Source organism: Mauremys mutica, chromosome 20 (genome assembly GCF_020497125.1).
Source record: "Mauremys mutica isolate MM-2020 ecotype Southern chromosome 20, ASM2049712v1, whole genome shotgun sequence".
In the NCBI taxonomy this organism is placed as follows: domain Eukaryota; kingdom Metazoa; phylum Chordata; order Testudines; family Geoemydidae; genus Mauremys; species Mauremys mutica.
This window is the reverse complement of record NC_059091.1, coordinates 4681827-4695472: the sequence shown is the minus strand read 5'-3', so window position 1 is coordinate 4695472 and position 13646 is coordinate 4681827. Positions and strand designations below refer to the sequence as shown.

Genomic DNA, 13646 nt, shown 5'->3' with positions numbered 1-13646 from the left:
AGCTGTAACCTTGGAAGTTTAATACAAGGCTGGAGGGGCCAGTGATTAATTTTTAGAATCCTTGCGGGCCCCACCTTCTGCACTCGGAGTGCCAGCGTGGGGAATGAGCCTTGACAACCTCCATTGAGTCACCACCACAGCAACCACAATTAGTGACCAGAAGGCAATGGAATCCAGGGGAGTGGGGATGGAATCATGAGGGAGCAGCTTCCAGGAGTTCTCCTAGATGGGGTCCAGCTGTGGACAAGACTGGGGTGTGCACCACGGCTGGGAAGCCGCGAGGGCCCCCATCCCCGTGGGCTGGGATGCAGGGGGAGGCTGGCAGGACGTGCAGCAGTCACCATGCATCCAGAGCTTTAGTGGCATGAGAGAGCTGCCCTCTGCTGACTGTGTGGATGGCCCAGGAGGAAAGAGGACCAGGGGGTGACACGGATCCCAGTCACAGAGGAATGTGTTGCTGCCAAGGGGCTGAGAGAAGGAAGAAAAGTCTGCATGGAGAGAGAGGAGCTCCCTTGGGGCACCCCGGCCCCATCACAAGCTCTGGGGGCTGGGAGCAGCACCACGACCCAACCACCTTTAGTGGTGCCGACTCAACAGATCCAAGAGAAGCCTGCCTGAAACAGTCAGCGATGCAGATGCGGCAACCAGGCACAGGCCTGTGCACAATGGGGTCCTGCTCCGAGATTGGGGTTCCTAGGTGCTACCACAATAAGCCTTCTCCTTGGCTGGTGCACCTGGAAGATAACAGCTCACTACTGGGGCTGGCGATGCTAGAGGAGATCTGTGTCGTGGTGCTGATGATCCAGAGTTCAAGCCAACCGGGGTGGGGGGTTTACACTAGACAGATGGGTTCCTGGGAGGCTTCTGCTGCTTCCTTGGGGGCCACGAAGGTGGGGGAGGGGAAAGAAGAGCCTCAGAGTTGCCCTCAAGGGGCCGGATGTGAGTGTTGGGGATGCCAGGCTGGGCCCCTTCAGAGTAGCACCCCGCACCTCAGGCACCAAGGACGGGTGGCGCTCTGGCAGGGAAGCCAGGATGGGTCATACGTGGCTGTCAGCAGGGATCAACCCAGGGGCGGCTGGCCCCTTGGCACACAGGAGCAGACTGCCTGTGGCCCCGGGGCTGGCCTAAGAACATAAGAACGGCCGTACCGGGTCAGACCAAAGGTCCATCTAGCCCAGTATCTGTCTACCGACAGTGGCCAATGCCAGGTGCCCCTGAGGGAGTGAACCTAACAGGCAATGATCAAGTGATCTCTCTCCTGCCATCCATCTCCATCCTCTGACGAACAGAGGCTAGGGACACCATTCTTACCCATCCTAGCTAATAGCCATTTATGGACTTAGCCACCATGAATTTATCCAGTCCCCTTTTAAACATTGTTATAGTCCTAGCCTTCACAACCTCCTCAGGTAAGGAGTTCCACAAGTTGACTGTGCGCTGCGTGAAGAAGAACTTCCTTTTATTTGTTTTAAACCTGCTGCCTATTAATTTCATTTGGTGACCCCTAGTTCTTGTATTATGGGAATAAGTAAATAACTTTTCCTTATCCACTTTCTCAACATCACTCATGATTTTATATACCTCTATCATATCCCCCCTTAGTCTTCTCTTTTCCAAGCTGAAGAGTCCTAGCCTCTTTAATCTTTCCTCGTATGGGACCCTCTCCAAACCACTAATCATTTTAGTTGCCCTTTTCTGAACCTTTTCTAGTGCTATAATATATTTTTTGAGGTGAGGAGACCACATCTGTACACAGTATTCGAGATGTGGGCGTACCATGGATTTATATAAGGGCAATAATATATTCTCAGTCTTATTCTCTATCCCCTTTTTAATGATTCCTAACATCCTGTTTGCTTTTTTGACCGCCTCTGCACACTGCGTGGACATCTTCAGAGAACTATCCACGATGACTCCAAGATCTTTTTCCTGACTCGTTGTAGCTAAATTAGCCCCCATCATGTTGTATGTATAGTTAGGGTTATTTTTTCCAATGTGCATTACTTTACATTTATCCACATTAAATTTCATTTGCCATTTTGTTGCCCAATCACTTAGTTTTGTGAGATCTTTTTGAAGTTCTTCACAATCTGCTTTGGTCTTAACTATCTTGAGTAGTTTAGTATCATCTGCAAACTTTGCCACCTCACTGTTTACCCCTTTCTCCAGATCATTTATGAATAAATTGAATAGGATTGGTCCTAGGACTGACCCTTGGGGAACACCACTAGTTACCCCTCTCCATTCTGAGAATTTACCATTAATTCCTACCCTTTGTTCCCTGTCCTTTAACCAGTTCTCAATCCATGAAAGGACCTTCCCTTTTATCCCATGACAGCTTAATTTATGTAAGAGCCTTTGGTGAGGGACCTTGTCAAAGGCTTTCTGGAAATCTAAGTACACTATGTCCACCGGATCCCCCTTGTCCACATGTTTGTTGACCCCTTCAAAGAACTCTAATAGATTAGTAAGACACGATTTCCCTTTACAGAAACCATGTTGACTATTGCTCAACAGTTTATGTTTTTCTATGTGTCTGACAATTTTATTCTTTACTATTGTTTCAACTAATTTGCCTGGTACCGACGTTAGACTTACCGGTCTGTAATTGCCGGGATCACCCCTAGAGCCCTTTTTAAATATTGGCGTTACAGTAGCTAACTTCCAGTCATTGGGTACCGAAGCCGATTTAAAGGACAGGTTACAAACCTTAGTTAATAGTTCCGCAACTTCACATTTGAGTTCTTTCAGAACTCTTGGGTGAATGCCATCTGGTCCCACGTCGTGTGCTTCCTCCTCCCTCCCCCCACGTGGGGCTGTACAAGGGGTCTGGGGCCCAGGTCGCTGCTGTTGTAGGGTGGCTGTGGGTAGGGGGGGTTTGGCAGCAGTAGTAGAGCTGTTATCCCACCTCAGAAAGGGAGCAGGGCCTTTGCCAGGGGGAGGGGAGCTCGGCCTTGCCCCACTCTGCCCCTCCTCGGAGACAGGGGCCCTCGAAACCTGCCCAGAACCCAGGAGTCCAGGCTCGCCACACCCCACAGAACCCAGGAGTCTGGGCTCCTCCCACAGAACCCAGGCGTCCGGGCTCTCCACACCCCACAGAACTCAGGGCTCCGCCCTCGGAACCAAGGAATCCGGGCTCTCCACACCCCACGGAACCAAGGAGTCCAGGCTCCTCCCAGAGAACCAAGGAACCCAGGAGTCCGGGCTCCCCACGCTCCACGGAACCCAGGAGTCCGGGCTCCCCACGCCCTACGGAACCCAGGCGTCCGGGCTCCGCCCACGGAACCAAGGAACCCATGCGTCCAGACTCCCGCCAAGGAACCCAGGCGTCCGGGCGAGTGGGGGGAGGGGGCTGCTCCATCGACCTTCCAGCCGGCCCGTCTCGCTGGTTCCGGTCCTCCGGCCCCGCCCCCGCCCGGGCCCCGCCGCCGACACCCGCGGCCCCCGGCCCCGACCGCTGCGCTGCCACCTCGGGGTGAGTCCGCGCCCCCCCCCCCCGACCTCCCCCTCCCGGGCCCCGCCTCCCTACAGACCCCCCCCGCGGCCCCTACAGCTCCCCCCGCCCCCCCCCCCGCCTGGGAATTCTGCCCCCCCCTGCACTGCCCCCCCCAGTTAGCCCCTGCCGGGGGGGGGGGCGGAGTTGCTGGTCCCCATGGGGATTCCCCGGGGAGGGGCAGTTCAGCCCCGTCCCCTCCCCCACAGCACATGGTGCGGGCCGGTGGGGGCAGGGCTGGCCCTGGCCGGTGGAGTGGGACCGGGGTGGGACCAGCCCTTTGCCCGGAGCCTCCCCAGCGACCGGACCGGAGCCTCCCTCTGCCCAGCGGGGCCGGAGCAGGGTTTCTGCGCTGAAATGGCCAGGTGGGGTGTCTGTTATTGTAGGGTCGCCGATGGGGGCTGGGCCCCACGCGTCGCGTGCTTCCTCCTCCCTCCCCCCACGTGGGTGCCCTTGTAGGGCTGCGCAAGGGGTCTGGGGCCCAGGTCGCTGCTGTTGTAGGGTGGCTGCGGGTATGGGGGGGGGTGTCGGTGCAGTTTTAGGGTGGCATGGGACAGCTGTAATGTGTGTCTGTGTGTGTGGGGGGGTCTGTGGTGGTGGGGCAGCCTTTCTGGGGTCGCTCAGGCTCCCGGGCGCTGGGCAGTTGTGGGGTTGCCCTGGCTCTGCTGCAGGAGCCCCATATTGTGTGTTTCGGGGGTGGGCTGGGGTGGAAGGTGACACCTCTATCTTGGGCGGGGGGGGCGGCCCCATGGGATTGAGCTGGGGGGGGGAGCAGACGGGGTATCTGAGTGAGGGGGAGCGGGCTGGGCAGTGGGGGTGCAAGAGGGAGCAGGCGGGGTTGCTAACAGTTCGTAATCCCCTCTGCCGGAGTCTTTGCCTAACCTGCCGTCCCCCTTCCCTCCTAGCCGGCGTGGAGCCAGGATGGCCAAGGAGATGCGGGCGCAGTACGAGCCGGTGGCGGAGATCGGCGTCGGCGCCTACGGCACCGTCTACAAGGCCCGGGACCTGCAGAGCGGCAAGTTCGTGGCCCTCAAGAACGTGCGCGTCCAGACCAACGAGAACGGGCTGCCGCTCTCCACCGTGCGCGAGGTGGCGCTGCTCAAGCGGCTGGAGCATTTCGACCACCCCAACATCGTGCGGTGAGGCGCGGGGGGGCGGCTGTACGGACCGGGGAGGGCTGGGGGGAAGCCGAGACCGGGGAGGACTTGCACGTGGTGCCCAGTCACGTGGGGCAGGGGCTGGCGGGCGCTTAGTTTGCATTGGAGGGAGTTTGGTTTTGGGGACCCAACAGCCACTTCCCTCTGGGATAAAGGCCCCGGGCGGTGCAAGAAGGGGAATCAGTATCCCATGGGGGGGGGGCTTGGGGCTGTGGGTGGGAGACAAGAAGTGGGGAGGGGTCCCCAATCGGGGGTCTGCGTAGGAGGCACGCGGCTAGGCCTGCTTGGGAGGTTGGAGTGGCCGTGCAGGGGACAGAACCCTGCCCTGCTCTCTGGGGCCTCTCTTCCTGTATGAGCTAATCCCAGGGAGCTGGAAGCAGCCCCAGGCCGCTTTGCGCTCGGTTTTCCAGCTCTGGGAAACGTGCGGCCGCTTCTAGGAATTGAGCCGCGGCGGCCTGGGAGCTGCCTCCTTCCTGCGAGTCCTGAAACGCCGGCGCCGGGGCTGGGCCGCGGGATGGCTCGGCTGGCAGCCGGGCGGCTTTCCCCTGGCAGAGGATGTCCGTCCTCCCCCCCGCCGAGGGGCCTGCCTGCGCTGGGGGTGGGGGAGGAGGCTCAAGAGCAGCCCGGCCTTGGCCCCCAGGTGTTTATAGGCCTGCTGCGTTAGGGTTTTTCTGCCAGCTGGTTCCGCTCCGCTGGGGGTCCGGCCCACCCCAGCCTGGGGCACTGCTGGCTTTACAGAAACACTGGGGTGACGGCAGGAGAGCTCCAGGGAAGGAGGTCCCTGGTGGGTGGGGTCCCCATCCTGCCCCTCTCCCGGCTGGACGAGACGCTCAGGGGGGTAAATTGAGACGTTTTCGGGAGCTTCTAAAAATCCAGCTTCGGTAGCAGGGCCTTGGCGGGAGGGGACGGGGGCAGGGCTGGTGGGACGAGTGGCAAGCCATTGGGGAGGGGGGTGGGTGCCGGGCGGCAGGGGGAAGCGGTGTGGGGGGTGCGTTGGGGATTGAGGGCAGCCGCATCTCGAGGGACCGTAGCTTTTTAAGCGTTTAGCTCCCTGGCGGCCTCCTATGGTGAGAGGGGCTAGTGGAGCTGTCCTGACCCCACTGCGAAGGGCCAGGCCCTGGCACGCTGCCCCCAAGTGATCTCCGGGGTGGCGGGTGAGGACACTGCTGCCCTCGGCGCTACGGTTCCCCCTGTCAGAGGAGCTTGCAGGGGCCGGTTCTGCTGGCTCCGTCCCTTTGAGTCGCATTCTGTCTACACGTGAGCCCGGCCCGCCTGTCTCTTCCCTCTGCCAGCTTCACAGCCATTTCCCAGGCAGTGCCCAGCCCCTTGCCTGCCTCTGTGAGCCCGAGGGCAGTGAGGCGGTGCAGTGGGGGAAGGAGCTCCCTGTCCTGCGCTGATTAGCTTCCAGGAAGCAGGGAGGAAGCAGAGGGGCCCCAGGAATTGCTGATTGAATTGGCCAGATGAGAGTCTCCAGCCCTGCCTTGGGCTATCTGGTGGCAGGATCTGCAGCTGGGGAATCAAATCAGCCCAGTACTGGCTGGAGCTCTGTTATGGGGGGGGGGGGGGGTTTGATGCTGTGAGCTCAGGGGCATGCTCAGAACAGGGGTTCAGGAAGCATGTCCCCAAATTACCATGTGATATGAAGCATGGGGAGCAGGAGAGGGGGCTGAAGGTTGGGATTGAGGGACATTGGCAGAGCGGGGGGGGGGGGGGCTGGGATAGCAGGGAGCTGCAGGTCAGGACTGAGGGGCATTGGCAGAGCTGTGTTCCATCCCTCTAGATGGGTCTGGGGGGGGGTCCCTGGCCCCCATCTGTCCCGCCTTGGGCCCAGACAGCCCCGGTCCTTCGTGTTGTGTTGAGCTGGATTGTTGAGTTCCTGCAGCTGCGAGCGGGAGCCCCCCTTCCAGCAGAGCATGTGTCAGTCAGACCCCTGCCTGGCCCCTCCCTCCCGCACTCGGATCCCCAGCCCCCGCCAAGCTCCCTTCTCCGCCTCCCCGCAGGTTGATGGACGTCTGCGCCACCACCCGGACGGAGCGCGAGACCAAGGTGACCCTGGTGTTCGAGCACGTGGATCAGGACCTGAAGACGTATCTGGACAAGGCGCCGGCCCCTGGCTTGCCAGTGGAGAAGATAAAGGTACGAGGGGAACCGAGCCCTCGGCTGTAGGGACCTTTGGGGATGCTCCCGCCCCGCGGCACCCAGGGTGATTGGGGAGGGGAGAGCTGCTTGCCCAGAGGAGGCTGCAGGAGCTGGGCTGGTTCAGCCTGGCCTAAACACATCGGATTGCTCTCCATCAGTACAGCCGGGGGAAGCCCAGGGGAGGGACGAGCTAGTGAAGCCAAAAGACAACGAGTCGAATGACATGACAGGCTCCAGAGCTGGACTCGATGCCCCAGGAGGGTCCTTCCTTTCTGGATCCCTGGCCCCCGCCCCACCTGTGCAGCTGGGGCAGGCGGGGAATCTGACCCTGCGCTCTCCCCCTGCTCGGCCAGGACCTGATGCGCCAGTTCCTGAGCGGCCTGGACTTCCTGCACTCGAATTGCATCGTGCACCGCGACCTGAAGCCGGAGAACATCCTGGTGACTAGCAGTGGGCAGGTGAAGCTGGCGGACTTCGGCCTGGCCCGGATCTACAGCTGCCAGATGGCCCTGACCCCTGTGGTGAGCCCTCGGCCTGTGCATGTGGAGGGGGTGGACAGGAGCAGCTTTTGGTTCATGGCGCCCGGCTTGGAAATGCTGAGGTGCCTCCTCCCCGGCTGCTCCCCAGACCCCCGGCCGTCCCGCACTTGTCCCTGTGATGCAGATGCCTAGCTCCCTCCTGGAATCCTCTGCCCTTGGTGCTGAGGCTCCTGCCGCTGTGGGGAGGGGAGAGCCGCTGCCGTGGGTGGGGATGGCAGGTTGGGAGCCGCATGAGCCTGAGTCACTGGAGGGTGACTGCCTGCTGCCTCATCCTCTGCTGCGGGCATCTTCCCACAGCGGCGCCGGCCCGGCCCCGAGCCGGAGATCCTGTGCTGGGCAACGGGCTCCTTCCCCGGGCCGGCCTGGCCTGGCCTGCTCTCGCTGTCTGAGCCCACGCGGTGCTCCGAGCAGCTGGGGCAGCAGCCCGCTGGGTGCCGTCTCTGCTGCAAAGGGAGGATTTCCCCAGGGTTCGGAGCCGACCAGACATGAGTGCTTCCCAGTTACCCCCATCAGTGGGATCTTCACTCAGCTTCTACGGGGCATCACCCGCCGGGGGATTAGGGGGACCAGACAGCAAATGTGAAAAATCGGGATGGGGGTGGGGGTAATAGGAGCCTATATAAGAAAAAGACGCAAAAATCGGGACCTCGGTCACCCTAGGGGGGATCCCGGGGAGACCTCAGCCGTGCCGAGTGGTCCCCCTGCCGCCGATGCTGCTGGGAGCGGGGTGTACTGGGAACCTGGCAGCGGCTTGGGCGCACTCAGCCATCACTGGGCTGGGCTCCCAGGGCCCTTGTTGGGCTGGGGGTCCAAGAACCCGGGGCGGGGGGCACGGTATAGCTGGAGCGCACGGCTGTGTGAGAAGCAAGGGGGCCTGACTCAGCAGCTCTTCCTTCTCTGGGGGCTGGAGATTCAGGCCCTCGTCTGAGGGCCCCTGCCCCGCTTGAGGGCTGAGAGATCTGGGGGTTCTCCAAGCTGCTAACTTCCCGCTCTTGGGGCACCTGGGGGCAGGGCCTGGGGCAGCCCTGCCTGGGCAGGCTGGGTCTGTTGCTGGGGTGCTGCTGTCGGGGGGTTACCCCGTCACGTCTCCACGGAGACGAGCTCCAGTGTGGCGGGTCCCTGTGCTGGGGGGCGGAAGGAGGGAAGCTGCAGTCTCTGGCAGCCCCTATGCTGCTTCCCCTCAGCCAGTGGGGTGCGTGGAATCTGTAGGGTAAATATTGTGCCATAAGCAGGAAGTGGGACTGGCGGGTGAGGACACTCAGCCTAAAGGCATTTCCTGCCCAGCAGGGATCCGGAGCTCTGAGCTTCCAACCAGCCCTGGAGAGACTCTCCCTCCAGGAGATGGGGGACTCATAAGCTGCTTGCGGGAGGGGAGCCCTAAACCCCAGCAGGCGTCTACCCAGGGATGGGGACACAGTCTGTTTCTGGGAAGCATCAGGACGTGTGGCCTTGGGGGGCTGCCTGACTGTAGGGGCCCCTTTGGGGTTGTCGCGCCTCCCCCCCCCAACGTGACTGTGCCCGTGCAGGTGGTTACCTTGTGGTACCGCGCCCCGGAAGTGCTGCTCCAGTCGACCTATGCCACCCCCGTGGACATGTGGAGCGTCGGCTGCATCTTTGCCGAGATGTTCCGGCGAAAGTGAGTGTGCGTGGGGAGGAGCTTGGCGGGGGCTGAGCAGGGCTGGGGTGCCTGCAGACACCGGGCGGGCACTTGGTGGCGTGGGCATGGGCGGGTGAGGGCGTGGCTGTGTGTGGTGCAGGTAGGCCTGGCTGCATGTCCATGTATAACCTTGAACCCCACCCACAGCCCCCCAGGGTGGCATCTCCCCGGCACCACTTAACTCAGGACCCCAAAGTGCTTGATGCCAGGGGGTTGGTCTTGCCAGGTCCCTTCTCTGGGCGGGAGGCATCTTGCCCAGCATCTCACGGGGCCAGGAACCCCGACGCCCAGGCTCCTGCTCCGACCAGTCGGTCACGCTGCCTTGCGGTAACATGGCCCGGCTGGGGACTAGGACGGGCACGGCTGGCTTGGCTCTGGCCTGTGGCTGGCGGCAGCCCATGGTGGGGAGCCCACCTGCTGGTCTCTGCCTCCCCTCTCTCCCCCAGCCCCTTGCCGGAGCTTAGCAAGCCCAGCTGGGAGACAATTGATTAGGGCTGAGCCAGGAACTGCCCCCCCCTCCAGGCTTATCGGCTGGGCTCTGTGCTGATAGACGGGGAGGGGCCCCGTGCTGCCAGATCTCCCCTCCCGGCCTTGTGGGCTCAGCTCTGGGCCTCTCCAGGGGTGGGGGGATGTGTGATAATGAGGCTGACGCCCTGGTGCCCAGGGGGTCCCTTCTGGGCAGGTCATGGCTAGCTGGGGGAGGGGGAGTTGGGCCCTGGCCGGTTACTGGCCCCTCCAAGCCCTCCCGCCATTGTTCAGCTTCTTTGGCCTCTGAGCGGGCGGGAGGGTGACGTGGGTGGGAGTCTGTGCCCATGCAGCCACCTCTGGGTGGGGATGGAGCAGCTGAGCAGATCCCGGCTCTGGTTCTGATATGGGTCCTGCCCCAAAGGGAGGGGGGAGGGGGCTAACGGTGGGGAGCATGCCCCACGCTCAGCTCAGCAGCCAGCCCCTCTTTCCCCTGCAGGCCCCTCTTCTGTGGCAACTCAGAAGCCGACCAGCTGGGCAAGATCTTTGAGTAAGTTCTGAAGCTTCCCTAGTGTCTTGCAGGAGAGGGCTGGATGGGGGCGGGGGTGGCCCCCTGGGATCTCAGCAAGGGGAGGGGGGTGAGGCACTAAGGGCCGAGCCAGGGTGGGGCTGGGGGACCCAGCCCTGGTTGAGAGCTGCCGATTGATGGGACAGGGCGGGGCAGCGTGCCTGGGTGTAGCGCTGCTGCTGGAGGTAGAAACAAGAGTTTGTGGGGCGGGGGGGCTGCTGGGAGCTTGTCGTCTCCTTTACCCTGTTAACAACTCTCTGGGACACTCAGTAACCAACCCACCCTGCTGTGCTCCCAGACCAAGCCGGGTCCAGCCTTGTGCTGCTTAGTGACCTCCTCTCACATCCCCCCTTCCCTCCCCGGGTGGCCAAGGCAGCAGGCGACCGGCCGAGGGGTTTTTTTGCCGCATGGAGCAGAATGTCCAGGGAGCCGCCTCGTGCAAGCGGCCCGGGGCCCAGCAGCACGGGCAGCTCTGTGCTAGAGGAGGGAAGGTGCATTTCAACCCTGGGGCCGAGGGGACAGTAGCGTCTAGGAGCGCCAGTCGCAGACCGGGACCCCTTGGTGCACGGCGCTGCGCAGACAGAACAGAGACGGCCCTTGCCCCCGAGAGTGGCCGCTGTAAGGGAACAGTCTGGTGAACATGGGTTACCTTAGTGGGGATTAAAGAGGCCCCTTTGTTCCTAGCAGAGACAAGGTGTCCGGGAGTCCCCGGGCGATGCTCTGGAGCTGCTCCCTACGAAGCCAGCCAGGACTCTGGGGAAGTCTCCTCTCTGTGAGCAGACTGGCTCCAGGGCAAGAAGCTCACACGGCTTCACCTCCTGGGTCTGACCTTGGAGCATTCAGCATCCTCTGCCCCTCCGTGCGCTTCCCACAGCGAGTCCGCCCAGGCGGGGTCCTGGGGCAGCCAGGGGGTCCTGCACCCCCACTTCGCAGTCAGACGTGACTCTTGGCCAGCCAGTAACACAGAGGTTCATTTGATGACAGGAACATGAGCTAAAACAGAGCTTGTAGGTACAGAGAACAGGACCCCTCAGCCGGGTCCATCCTGGGGGGCAGTGAGCCTGACCCCCCCGTCTGCCCTTCACTCCTCGTCCCCAGCCAGCTCCAAACTGACTCTCCAGCCCCTCCTCCTCTGCTTTGTTCCTTTCCCGGTCAGGAGGTCACCTGATTCCTTTGTTCGCCCACACCTTTAGCTACCCCCTTGCAGGGGGGAAGGGCCCCGGCCATCAGTTGCCAGGAGACAGTGTCGCCATTTATGTGCACTGGCCCTTTGCTCTGCAACAATGACACCCCCTTATCCCACCACCTAGAGACTTAAGAAATGCAGAGGGGAAACTGAGGCACCCCTACAGTGTTCAGAGGAAACATTAAGAGCAGTCCCAGTTCGTCACACAAGGCTGGAGGGGCAGAGAGCCGGGGTGGGGGAGATCCTGCTGGGACTCGTGGGTGAGGGATTTGGAACTGGGCCGGGAGGGGCTCTTGGCTGAAGAGGCTTGGGCTGTGTATGGGGCGGGAGATGGGACAGCGAGTCGCCAGTGGGTCAGGGAGCCTGGGCTCGGCTCACAAAGGGCTTATCAAGGAAACGGAAAGCCGGTATCCTTGGAATCCCATGCCGCGTTAGCCTGGGGAACTCCCTGCCACAAGAGCTCACGAGGCCGAGAGCTTGGCAGGGTTCAGACGAGAATCCGACCCCCCCCCCCCCATGGATAACGAGAGAGAGAGAGAGAGAGAGAGAAAAAGTAGCTTGTTTTTAAACAAGGGCTCAGAGTCCTTTAGCCTCAGGGCAGAGGGAAAACGCTGGCTGGAGTTAGCAGGGCAGGCTGGTCCCTCGCATCCCGGGCAGGGTTCCTCGCACCTTCCGCCTTCATCCTGCCCTTGGGTGGATGGGACAGTGGGCTGTGTGGACCTCTGCTCTGTGCTGGCAGTGCCCATGTCCCACTCCCTGCCTGGGTGCCAGTGGCTGTGCAAAACCCGCCCCCTCCCTGCTGCCCCGTCCCAGTCATTCTCTTCCCTCCCCCGCAGCATGATCGGGCTCCCGGCGGAGGACGACTGGCCCCTGGACGTGGCCCTGCCGCACTGCGCCTTCACGGCACGCTCCCCACAGCCCGTGGAGATGTTTGTGCCGGAGATGGAGAAGCTGGGGGCACAGCTTCTCTTGGTAGGTCGGGGCGGGGGGAGACGACGTGGGAGCAGCAATAATTCAGCCTGAGAAGGAGAATTGGGGAGGGGGCCCTCTGGGCTTCGCGTCCGAGCCCCTGGAGCTGCTGATGCTGCTTGGAGAGACAAGGTTTCACCACCGTGAAACCAGCCCGTGGGGTCGGCTGGCTCTGGAAATGACCCGCCCAGGAGCATCGGCAGAGCGGGGGGGAGCGTGCCGTGCCGGGAGAGCAGGGGGCTGCGGGTCGGGATTGAGGAGCACCAGCAGAGCTGCGTGGTGGGGAGCCTGGGGTTGGGAGAGCGGGGGGCTGTGGGTCGGGGAGGGGGGACAGGACCCAGGGTCCTGTTAATTCGCCCGTCGCTCTTTGAACACCCAGTAGGGTGGGGGTCCGTCCCATTTAACCCTTTCTCCTCTCCTCCCTAGGAGATGCTGACCTTTAACCCCTACCAGCGGATCTCGGCCTTCAACGCACTGCGTCACCTTTACCTCCAGGACAAGAGCCCGGTGGAGGGGTAACGCCCCAGCACCCCCCTCTCCCCTCCACGGGGACCCAACGGAGGACTCGGGATAGTGCCAGTTCTGCACCCGTTCGGTCCCCTGCACCTGCCCCACGCACATGGAGACGGACTCGAGCAGGGAGCGAGACGCCTCCTCCCCGGGGACGCTGGGATTCCGGTGGCGTCTCCCCCAACCCCGTCCCCCCCCCATGGGCGCCTGGCCCCGAGCAGGCCTAGCTCTGTTGAAGGTCAGTTTGTGTTGGGAGGGGGCCTGGCGGGGCCTCACCCGCGTTCTCACGGACACTTTGAGTAGCCTTTTGTAACCGTTTACAAGATAACTGTTGCTGCCTTATCGCATTCCAGCCTCCTGCCGCTGGTCTCAGCTCTTCCCACCCCCCAGCGAGGGGCTGAGAGCAGCACGACAGGCCCCTCCCCCTCCCCACACTCGGGGCAGGTGGGGTTTTTTTTACAAGAAATATTCACGCGCGGTTTTTCTACTACCAGGGCGAACTGCCAGATTCTTGGTGTACAGGTGGGAGTTGCTTCCCTGAGGGTGGATTGGGGAATCCGGGGGGGCAGGTGCTCCCCCGGGGCCGGAGATCGACAGTTTATATTTATAATGATTTTTCTCAGACACTTTTTTTTTTTTTTAAATCGGCTCTAAACATGGTAAGAGTCCAATAAAGGGAAGGCAGGGGGATGGGCGTGCGGCCCCACCCCAGCCTGCTTTGTCACTTGGCTTGCCTGAAAGCGTCTTGGCTTTGACTGATGCGGCTGAGAAGCCAGGACCGCGCCCCTCGTCATGTGGGGGTCAGAGGTCCCCTTCCTCTGATCACTGCCCCAGTGACACTGGGAGGTTACGGGGTCGCTGGAGTGGAGGCAGCTGGGCATCGCCCCATATTGCTCTTGACTGGCTTGTTCGCCCTTGGGGCCGAGATCCGGGGTGGGTTGTCGACCCCAGGAAGCGGACACC

General features: G+C 61.9%; 1 protein-coding gene across 2 annotated transcripts; it reads left to right on the top strand.

The window, feature by feature from the left end:
* The first annotated feature begins 3281 nt into the window (after nucleotides 1-3281).
* On the top strand, nucleotides 3282-13412 carry CDK4 (cyclin dependent kinase 4). 2 transcript variants are annotated; one of them, XM_044995274.1, is made up of 8 exons: nucleotides 3282-3475; nucleotides 4399-4632; nucleotides 6651-6786; nucleotides 7143-7310; nucleotides 8855-8964; nucleotides 9950-10000; nucleotides 12041-12176; nucleotides 12600-13412. In XM_044995274.1, the coding sequence occupies exons 1-8, from the start codon at nucleotides 3297-3299 to the stop codon at nucleotides 12690-12692; spliced, it is 1107 nt and encodes a 368-aa protein (XP_044851209.1). In that variant the 5' UTR covers nucleotides 3282-3296; the 3' UTR covers nucleotides 12693-13412. The 2 variants fall into 2 exon arrangements, with proteins under 2 accessions (XP_044851209.1, XP_044851210.1); XM_044995275.1 differs by lacking the exon at nucleotides 3282-3475 and adding an exon at nucleotides 3724-3858.
* Nucleotides 13413-13646: the final 234 nt, after the last annotated feature.